At 31.9% G+C, this 12,027-nt stretch overlaps 1 protein-coding gene across 2 annotated transcripts in view; it reads left to right on the top strand.

Moving 5' to 3' along the window:
• LOC125072683 (insulin gene enhancer protein ISL-1) overlaps window positions 1-12,027 on the top strand; it is a 50,699-nt gene that overhangs the window by 23,725 nt on the left and 14,947 nt on the right. For both annotated transcript variants that reach the window (XM_047683347.1, XM_047683346.1), the window contains exon 2: window positions 11,827-12,016. In XM_047683347.1, coding sequence (XP_047539303.1) covers window positions 11,827-12,016 — 190 coding nt within the window. The remainder of the gene's footprint in view (window positions 1-11,826; window positions 12,017-12,027) is intronic.

The following is a 12,027-nucleotide window of genomic DNA, read 5'->3' as shown; positions in this document are numbered from 1 at the left end:
TTTTTAAGCTCGTACGTATTTTAAATAAAATTAAAATTATTTTTATATGAAATGTCATTGGTAATAATAAAAATGTAAAACATATGTTATCGTAAAAAAATATAAAATTGAGTACTTTAATTAATAAAATTATAAAATCTTTTTATTTCCAGAAGTTTCTGAGACTGAGGAAATCACAATGAAAAAAAAAAACAATTTACAAAGCGTAACTAAGTTATAAATTACAACTATTTAATGTCACATAGACAGACGTGCAAAAGGGGTTCAATAATTGTAATTAAGCACACTCCGTAATCATTGGCACTGCAATAAATATACTACTGGCCATAACTAAGATGTTATGCCTGATTCAAAAACGAACATAGCAATACAAATTACTATTTAGCAAAAGAATAAATATTATTATTTTTTACTTGGTGGTAGGGCTCTCTGCAACCCCGTCTGGGTAGGTACCTCCCACTCATCAGATATTCTACCGCCAAACATCAATACTCAGTATTGTTGTGTTCCGGTTTGAAGGGTGAGTGAGCACAAGGGACATAGCGTCTAGGTTCCCAAGGTTGGTGGCGCATTGGTGATGTAAGGAATTGTTAATATTTCTTACAGCGCCATTTTCTATGGGCGGTGGTGACCCCTTACCATCAGGTGGCCCATTTGCTCGTCCAAGGAAACTCTTGTAAAATTCGCAAAGAACATACTATTTTGAAAAGCAACAATTCACCTAGACTTAAACAAACACTAACTACTTAATTCCTAACGTGTTAATACTCGTCAAACACCGGTCCAGCTTCGTACAATAAGGTATTTTTCGACCAAACCCTATCTCTGTGTATTTATTCTATCTATTATAACTCGTGTAGGGTGACAGTAATGTTGACGCCACTGATAGGATAGACCCATTTTTACTAGTGATGGCGATATTGATTGTGATTAAGCTGGTACGCGTTGTAATTAAATAAGATAAATTAAAATGTCCATTGTGCCTCGAGTTCATCCACTTGTTGAAAGACGAATATCTTTCAAACCGTAACACAACAATCATACCAAATCAAAATATACTTTATTCAAGTAAGCTTTTACAAGCACTTTAGAATCGTAATTTAACAAACTATTTAAAGTATAGCTACCACCGGTCCGGAATGTAGATTCTACCAAGACAAACCGGCAAGAAACTCAATTGTATACTAAGTATTGCTGCTTTGCGATAGAATAGATGATGCGCCACGTTACGTATACGTTTAGAATTCAAAATAATCATAAAATAATAAAAAATAACTAACGATGACATATGCTTATGAAGAACCCTAAATGAAATTGTATTATAGATATATCAACAAGTCGGTACAATATATTATATTTTTGCAGCAGTCTCACCTAAATAATGACTTATTGATAAGAACTGACATAAGAGTTAAATTAATTTGGATGAAGAAATTTCAATTTCGAATGGAATTCGTGATCATGTTTAAGTTATCACAAAGTATAGCTCTTCAAAATTTAAATACATGTTCAAAAAAATGTCCTAAATATTTTTTACAAAATGGCTGCCCCATTCCTTTGGCCCTTTACTGATGCCGCGGTAGTAGTCGCTAATTCAAACCCGCGTCCTTTACAAACATTTTTAAACCAACAAGACTTTCCATACGGGTTATTATTCCGTACCTTACAACGACTTACTGATTCAATATTATTGTGTTTGTTCATATCTTTCACAGGATTTACGCCCTTAAATGCAGTGTAACGTGAAATGTAATTGTTTACCAAGTCATTAAGCCACAGTACCACTGTTTTATGCGTGATTTGAAGGTTATTAAGACGTTAATTTCAGACTAAACTGGACAGACTAATCGTTTAATTGTGTTTCTGTAACTCTATTAGATAATATATGACATTTGATAAAATCATATCTAGGGGGTTTTGCTAATTTACAAGATAAGATTGTATAATTATCATTAATTAGTCTTTAGTATTGTTTATCTTTTAATCTATACTCATATATTGAAGCGAAATACCACTTTTTTTTAATTGATGAATCATCGCGAGATCTCCAAAAATATATGTCCGGTAGACTTGAAATTTTGCATAGGTACACCTCTCGCGACGCAGACGCTCACTATGAGAGGATTTATAATTAATAAAAGGATTAATGAAAGGACTAATATCAACTTCAAGTTAGAGGTATGAATTTTACAATTAGTATACAATATATGTATTAGTTACTGCTAGGCTCTCCCGCATATATACTCTTACGTAGCCTAGTGTCGTACTCTTAAATATAACTACTAGAACAAATCAAAAATATAAAGATGATCATGTGATCATCTTTATATCTTTGATTTTCTTAGGATAAATATGCAGACGGACTCTAGTATACAAAATAATACAATACACAATTCTATAGATAATATTCTATAGATATTTATGTTAGAGATTAAAAAAATAGTGTAGCTTATGTATTAAATATTTATGTGGTATTTAAAAGCTTTTTTAAATATATCACGATTTTGATGCGTGTCTTAAAGGATATATTTTTAAACGAATTTAATGACAATTCATAAGCCTAAGCTATAGTAAACTGAAACTTTAAGTATATTTTTTCGCAATCACAAAACAATAGGAGATGCCCTAAGACAGAAAGCAATGTCTATTCCAACTTCTTATATAAAGATTTTTGGAAAAGTTGATATTGGTGCTATATATCATGAAATTATATATCATGGAATTACTAGCCCTCAAAAAAACATTCAATATAGATATGTAAGACTCTATTAAAAATAAACTCTCATAGCCCGGATTGTAACTCATGACTGTTGGTTAAAATCCACTTATCTTATCCACTGGGCCATCTCCACTCATTTAATAGACTGCTACTATACTCCTGATCCGTATGCAATATTATCTTCAACGTATAACTTACACAAACAGACAAATCTACTTTCTTACGATATATTCAGTATCAGAAGTGTAGAGTACCATCGCTACCCCGATGGTAATCGTGGAGATAGCGCGCCGCCTTTGTTGTGCCGACTCGGATTATTGACTGTAGGGCTGTCAATTTGAATTTCGAGAATTTTATTTAATCTGTGCATTATATTTTAATTAGGCTTCTATTTTTAAATTTAATTTTAGCAATGTGTGTGTGAATTAATAATTGAATTACAGATATTTCAATCAGAGAAACATAATGATATTTATAAAGACAGATTAAATTTAATGCATTTGGGAATGAATTCAAAGTTACCTAAAGTAATATTATGATTTTTATATCATATTTGAAATCTTCAAATAAATATATGTACGTTGAACTATTGACATTATATGATAAGGATATAATAAATAAGAGTATGTTTCTTTGTTTTAAACCAGCTTATATAACGTGTGTTGGAGGCCTCCTAAAACTTTTTTTGCAAAAATAATAGCCGACGCGATTCCTTTTCGGTTCCATCAGAAAACTTCACGTACGTGCCAATAACAGTTAAAGATACCGGTCTTTTAAGCTTCTATAAATGACGCGACATACAAAGCTTGTGAGGTAATGGGGAAAGCCCGATGCCCCACCACTGGCAACTACAACAAAGATTCAAATTAATGGGATGAACGATGCGTGAACGCGTAGACTACGCGAAAAAACTACTACCATTGTTTAAATGAGATTTCAACGTCTGTTTTTCAATTAAATAGTGATTACAGATTTTTTTATACAATAATAATGTGTTAAGTTAATTTTATTCAGTTATTTATTACTTTTCTTTTATTTAACCATTTATGTTCACAATTAAGATTAAAAAAAAATATTTCTTTGTTTAAATTATATTATATTTTGTTGTAATAATTAGGTTTAACAGTGTAACTATTTAATTACATTATTTTAATTTATTTAGTTCATTATATATGTCAGCGTAAAGTATCGTTAAAGTAAAAAATATTGTTCCAAAAAATAAAATATATCCTGTATCTCAATCCACGATATAATAGACTTTTTTACCAGACCTTCGACTATGAAGAAACAAACGTCTTAAAAAATGGCTTTAATAATATTAGGTTTTTTAAAATGGTAGACGAAATAATAGTTGTCTTCGTTGGTAAGTGACCACCATTACTCGAAATATAAACCTTAAATATCTTCAATGCCCTGGTACAGTGCTGGAATTATTAGTGATTGGTATTTATACTTACACAAATAACTATCATTGGTTACTTTATAATATCATAATAAATATCCACCAATCAAATTTAATTAAATTTCATGAAAATTGCCCGCGTAAAATAAATTTCGTATTTATTATAAACCATTCCCCACCCCTATATACCCAGATCCAAAGATCGGCGTCGGCGCAACTCATTATTGACACAATAAATTCTAACGCACGCGTTTTTAAAACCAGCTCCACACACGTTTGTTTGTTACGTGTGTGGGTTAGATGTGTTCACACAGGTTTAACTAAATTACTATCACACAACAATTATATGACAATATATTTTTTTGTTTTCATATGATTAAAAGTTACGCGCTCACTGTCTCATGGATGTTTTAGAACGACACTATAGACGGCCCTCTATTCTTCTTGCCGTTTGTTTCTACTACCTTGTAATATATTTTTATAAACTCTAAGGCCTTAACAATATATTAATAAAAAATCGAAAAAGTTACTGTACAAAAACGACCGCGTGGAATGGCGGCAAAAATACAAAAATTTTTCTAAAATGCTAATCCTTGATTATTATTTTTTCGGATTATTTCTGTTGACTACTGGCCTGAATAGATTTGACGAGTAGCAAGTCGAGTACCGATATTCAAGCTCAAATGTCGGGAGTCCACTTGAGAGCTGCGTGCTGTTCTCCTAACCATCTTGAGGTCGACTAGCCTATTGAGCGTGATATACGACTACGACAATGAGCGTCAAAAACATACCTAATCTTACTAATATTATCAATGCGTATGGATATTTGTTACTCAACCGCGTCAGAACAGCTATAAGGATATGAACAGAGCCGTCTCAAGCAATACTGGGGCCCTTGGGTACCCATGATTTTGGGGCCTTTTTGCTAGATATTTTTTGGTTTAATTTGGTAAATTGTTGGTTCTTCGGGGCCCTCTCAGGATGGAGGCCCTGGGCACGTGCCCCATATATAGTAAAGACGGTAATAAATATGAATTAAACTTGGACCTGAGATAGATTATAGTGTGGGATAGCATATAGGATACCTTTTAATCCTTTATTACTCAACCACCCTGGAACGGCTGAAAGGATATGAATTAAACTTGGACCAAAAATAGATAGTCTGGAGTAGCATATAGGGTACCCTTTACAGTTAATACCCAGAGCACAAGCGTTCGAATCCACAGACGGAAACTAGTTAATCATAATTTTTTTATTGTATTTTGTTTTCACGTCTTCGATAACGTCCACGGCTCTAAGCTTTTAACATTTTGTTTGAAATAAGTTTGTACTACAATCTACTTATTTTGTATAATGTATGTGGAAACCCAGAGACGAGTACGACTTGTTCTATAATATAAAAACGCAATTTCGGTCGTTAACTTATTACTTAGGAGGACCAATTATCCAACAAAAACCGCTACCCATTTTAAATATTGATACCGATGTAATAGTTAGGCATGAGTTATTAATTTGTAAAGTTTATACGTGAAATACAACTTACCTATAGTTGTAAGGTTAAATATGACGATATAAGATTATTTTGTGTTGTAAACCTTTATGCGTAAATAAATAAATTATAAGTATTTTTATGGACACGATGATCGGATTTTTCGTAAACAAGATCGCTGTTTAACAACACCCAAGTTATTTTAGTTTTTTAATTAATAATATTCGTACTTTTAATTGAACGAAGATGGCACAGATGATAATATGTGTATCTTAAATGAGAATTGTAAGTTGAAATCCAGAAAAACACCAAAAACTGGTGACGGTGAACACCTTCGCAAAATGTTTACAACAATATCTTGTAGGACTGTAAATATTCACAGTAATATAGATAATATTTTGTAGGTAACGGTTACAATAATTGTATACACGAGGAGGAAAGAGTAAACCTTAGTACCGTTCCTAGGACACGCTATTCGTTTCTATTATATGTGTCCACATTTATTTTTTACTTGGCCTATTAGAAAATTTAGAGCTTATGTAAAAAATCATTGATAAATAAAGCATATTACTCTATACAAGATTATATTAAAAATAAAAAGGTGTAGACTTGATGATTTGTAAACAGATTGTATAAAAAAATAATCGTACTTTACTGTCATATTATATAATTAAAATGTTGGAACAGAGTAACCACTGAGTTTCAGTAACATGACGTTTCGAAGGTGTTTTTATGAGCCTACTTGAATAAAAAATATTTTTGGATCTTGAATTCGCTCGTATTATATTATAAAAACGAAAAAAAAAAGATATTTCTAACAGTATCAGTATCTAAATTCATATATGTAATGTACTTATGTTAATATTATACAAAAGAAATAAAAAAATTGTCAATGACCGCAACTCGTCGTCAGAATATCATTATAAGAAATCAGCCGAGTATTTAGAAAAAACTTTGAATTAGAGTCATATTAATGTTTAAGTGTTATTATGACGTCACATCCGGTTCGTACGTGTGATGTTCATATACACGTGTGACTCAGTTGAGCGCGAAAACTATAAAAATTAACACCACATCATGAATGAGATTTAACCATTGATGAATACCGTTATCAGCTATTACAATACATCGGTATAAAGGTCGTTTTTCATTAGAACATAACAGGTTCGATTCTGACCCTTAAAGGTTCCAACTACAACCATAACGTTACGCTTAATCGTAGGAAATATAATTGTTAGTATTCTGTACCTACTAGATTCTGCTCGCGGCTTCACTAGCGTGTAAGGGGAAAGGAGCGTCTACCTATATTCATTACCCCTGACAAAGTTCATAGACAAAACACAAACTTCCAACCCCCGTTTTAACCCTTCAGTAAAATCCGTTCTTAGCGGATGTCTACACCCTATAAGGAACCTACCAAAATTCAAGTTTGTAGGTGTTATAGTTTCAGAGATTTCGTGATTAATCACTGAGTAGTATTTCGCTTTTATATGTAATTATGTATATATATTTAGATTAAGATAATGACATCAATGTGTAGGTATTTTTCTTCTCCAATCAACTCTATCTCTTGTCTTCTTCTTACCCATTTCTTTCTTACGTGTAATCCATCACACAGTTCTTCTATCTCCTCGGGTTCACATTCACATCTATGAAGTTACCCATGGAAACGCGTGGTATTTGTCAACTGTAATATATTTATTTTTATTTTCCGACTCACATCTTACAATGTAATTGTTTATTACTAAGTTTGACATTAAAAACTATCATTAACTATTTTATGTACAAAATAACTGTTAAACTAAAGCTACTGCCACACTAAAGTATAATAAAAAATCGAGTCGTTAAATGAAGCAAGTCTAATTAAAATCGTAAAATTCATTACATCATTAACAAAGTCCTTTCGGCGTCTACAAAGTTAATGATTCTGTCATTAATTGGATGTTTAAGTTGATTGTTTTTATTTTGACATCTCCAATGGATAGATTATTTTTGTAATATTCTGTATGATGTTTGTTTATCTAAATCTATTGGCCGTATCTGCTTACGTTAGTCAAATGAGTTTTTTTTTATGCTATTTATAATCGAAAATGCAAATTAAATAAAATATATATATAAAAGTAACAGCCTGTAAAATTCCCACTGCTGGACTAAAGCCTCCTCTTCCTTTGAGAAGAAGCTTTGGAGCTTAAACCACCACGCTTCTCCCATATCAACACACTGGATGTAGCGGAATTGCATTGACAAAAAATTAGGAGTAATTTTACAATACAGCTGTTAGGCGAAGGCTTCCTGCTGTTGCTGAATATGTTTGGAACGTATTTGACCAAGCTGCTCCAAAGTCCTCGGTTAATATCCCGAAATAAGGCTATATAAAGTTACTGAGCTTTTCTGTCGTCTCGGCAGCTGACCGGAGTTTCGAAGTTAGCAGATTCACTACCATACATAGTAAATAACATAAGTCGTTGGTCTTGCGCGTGGATGTCCCGTCTCATCGGATTAAGTGAGGAATATTGTGTGTGTGTGTGTTTGTTTGTGTGTGTGTGTGTGTGTGTGTGTGTAAGAGCACATTACGATTTATGTGTACTAATAAATGAGAAGACATTTTTTTATAATGCCGTACTAAAAAGTATCTACCAGTCACAATATTCATGAAAGTTTTGTCGGTATGCAGCGCGTTCCGAAGAAGATTTACGTACATTACTACAAACTAATTACATACATACATAGGTAAATAGAAGTTGCGTTTCCCAGATTCGCTTTAATTTCATGTTTTTTTTTTTATATATAATGCGTTTGAGAATGTATTAAGCTTGTTCTCAAAATTGATATGAAAGAATTTAATAATTTGAGACAATTATTTAGCGCCACTTTTCGAAACTCAAGAAATGAACCTAACTCACTCCCACTATTTAGGTAAATCTGTCTTCGCTGATCATTTTACTAAGATTAACAATTTATACTTGTTGACTTCCAGGCAGGATGTATTATATACAAAGGTATATAATTGTATTTAACTAACATGACTTTGTATTTTTAAATGCTGAAAAAGAGTAACTAGGTACTTAGTTTTTTATTGGTTCTTCTCGGTAGAATCTGCATTCCGAAACGGTGGTGGTTTCACTTATGGTTAGTTAAATGACGATTCAAAAGTGCTATTAAAAGCCTACTTACGAATAAGTATATTTTGATGTTTTTATACAAAGACAGACTGACGTCACTTTTGTTAAAAAATTTTTCGTTAGTGGACAAAATTCGACGCTGATTTTAATTTTTTTAATTAAAAAAATCAAGTCCAATCAAAGTAGTTTTTATTCAAGTAAGCTCTTAAAAGCAAAAGCAGCTTTTAAATCATCTTGTTACAGCATGCATTACATGTAAAGCTACAGGTGAGAGGACGAACTCAGTTACTCTTTTTCAACATTTCAATTTAAAGAGTTTATGTAAATATAAAGTACCTACTTACTACTTAAAGCCGAAGAAAGACACAGTGGCGTGCAAGGAGAGGCCTAGGTCCAACAGTAGACGAATATGGGCCTATGATGATAATAATGTTGATGAAAGTACTTACAACTAAATTTATGTATAGCCTATCTGGATATCAACGAATACAACTAAGTGCACGCTTTTTGTCACTAATATAATCTTGTATTGAATAATATGCCTTATTTATCAATGTTTGATTGAGATTTAAATTTAATATGCCAAGTTAAAAACACTTTAATACTAATAGAAAGAAAAAAAATCAGTTGATAAATTGAGGAGAAAAAAATTGAGTTGCTTTAAAAAAAATAACATGTTTATATAACATGTTTTTTGTTCTACTTCATAATTATCCTTTCTCCAATTGCTTGTTTGAGCAATTATTCACATAAAAATCCAGACCGTCTGTGAGATCATAAACTTTAACACACCGCAACTCAAATATTACTTTGAATTTGTTGAAATATTAATTAGTTTCCCCAATTAAAATCGCGGAAGCATTCACGATCATAAAACAGCTTTTAAAATCTTAAAACAATCCATCAAAGCGTAATAAAGTGCAATTAATTAAACAATTATTAATAATGTTAAAATAAAGAGTATAATTTTTAAGTGTATCTTTCTCGGAAACGTCGACTGAGAGACGAAATTTACCGTTCGTTATTTCAAAATTAACTTTTAACTAACGATTTTAATTTTATTGCTTTAATAATTTGAGCTTTTTAAATTCTCAAAATTATTACGTAAGTTTTGTTATTTACTCCTAGCTTATAAAATCTAACGAATTGGTCTGGTAGTTAGTTTATACGGCTATAAGTAAGTATAGAGATTTCAGCTAGACAATATATACATTAAAAGTTATACTAAGATTGAAATTGTTTATAATACCGTGCTTAAGAAAACACGTACCTATATTCTGCATCTGAACTCTCTCCGGTCGAGTCACAATTGCCGATTATGGAAGGAATAATTTCATGATTTATTCGTATAATTCAATACTTTTTATTTCATTCTAATTTTGAAATGAGGTAGGTACCTACCTATATCTTAGGCAGGTAGGTACCTGATTTGTATGATAGGTTTATTAAATATTAATTCGGATGTAGGTAAATATATTTCTGTGATATGAGTTATAGTCAAAACGGAAAAACATTTTGCTCTATTGAATTAGTCCAATTTTTTCAATCCCAACAATTCAGTGACATTTTATACCATTGGCGGAATATTTTGCGCACAATTAACAAACATACACGCTCAAAATAAACAAAAAAGAAATGTCACCGAGAAGGAAAAGAAACCATAGTAAAAAAGTATCTATAAAACAATCTTAACAATTTTAACAGCCATACATTCCTTATAAACGTATTGTTTTAATAAAAAATTGTTAATGTTTACTCGAATTTAAAGATAAAACGCTCGCTGATGACATAGACAACGTATAACACGGAATTATGAATAAGTTATCTGTGCCCGAATCAATATCTGATGGGCGTGGTCTGTTTGGACCACACCCACTAATGTCTCCATCGTTTCGTCTCTTTCCCGCGTTTAAAAATTTAAACGTCGTGTTTGCGCTAGCCTTTATGTATCGCCAAAGTAATTAGTTAATGCCGGCCGTTATGTTTCTCTAGTGATTAGAAAAATAGAATTATATAATCTAAACTATAACTGGTTATATCGTTATCGAAACGTGAGTGAAATCAATGTTTTTATTTGTATACGCTTATCTTATGAATTAATGTACGTTGTTATTTTTTTATCTATTATTTTATTAGTAGTAATATAATTGTCTTTGGGTTTGAGGGTAAGATGATACAGAGCATCATTTCCTAAGCCTAGTTTTCTGGTAAAGGAGGTCATTTATGTGATCGAACTCTTTAAATAAAGAGTAAAAAAATAATAGTCTTGCTAATCCAGACTTGAATTATTTGTCATAAGTTTAGTCCGAACGGAATTTGAAATAGAAAGTATTTGTTTGCTTAAGATTTGTTTGATTTTAGAAAACCTTACAAAACAGTGGGCATTGGACAGTTTCGGAGTGTCGATTAGTAGGGGAGCTTTAAAAGGCTGGAATGGTTGAATGGGGTCTCTAGCTAAAAGCATTAAATCTCTCCTGTAGGTAATAATAACAAAAGCAGGCTATGTTGTGACTGAAGTAACTATGGTCCAAATAAAAATTCAAAACATTTTCATAAACAGAATTTCGAAGGAAAAATGTCGAAAAAGAAAACTCCGCTCATTTTCACCGTTTCTTAGTAGCTGATTTGTAATTTAGATTTAGAAGAAATTGTAATTTTGCATTTAATTAATCAAAGTCTTGATTGCAACTATATTATTAAATAGATAGATAGAATAGAATAGATACACTACTAGAATCGTAAGGATTTAGAAAAGGAATGAGTACCAAGTTCAAGACAGTTCAAGCAATACATGTAATGTCTGCGTTAGGTAATTTTACCGCTATGTTACTAATAAAATTCATCGGATTAATTCCAATAAATCATTAATCATTACTATACGGTTTAAATTTCGAGCTTGACTACATAAGATGATGCTGTACCTACTATGCTAGGAAAAATGTCTTAAAAAATATCCACAAAGAATATATAGGTCCTACCTAGTCATAAATCTATAGGTATACCTAAGTAGGTATAAGTATTATCGAAACAAAAATAAAAGAATTCAAAATTATTAAAATAAAAACACTTATTAATTTATCTTTGATATTTACAGAGAAACTCCGCCTGTCCCTCTGCGTGGGATGCGGCGGCCAAATCCACGACCAGTACATACTGCGCGTGGCGCCCGACTTGGAATGGCACGCCGCGTGCCTCAAGTGCCAGGAATGCCGGCAGTTCCTAGACGAATCTTGCACGTGCTTCGTGCGAGACGGAAAGACGTATTGCAAACGAGATTACACTAGGTAAGTGTTGT

Source organism: Vanessa atalanta, chromosome 22 (genome assembly GCF_905147765.1).
Source record: "Vanessa atalanta chromosome 22, ilVanAtal1.2, whole genome shotgun sequence".
NCBI classification, from domain to species: domain Eukaryota; kingdom Metazoa; phylum Arthropoda; class Insecta; order Lepidoptera; family Nymphalidae; genus Vanessa; species Vanessa atalanta.
Note: the sequence above shows the minus strand (reverse complement) of the source record. Positions and strands in the feature narration are given on the sequence as shown.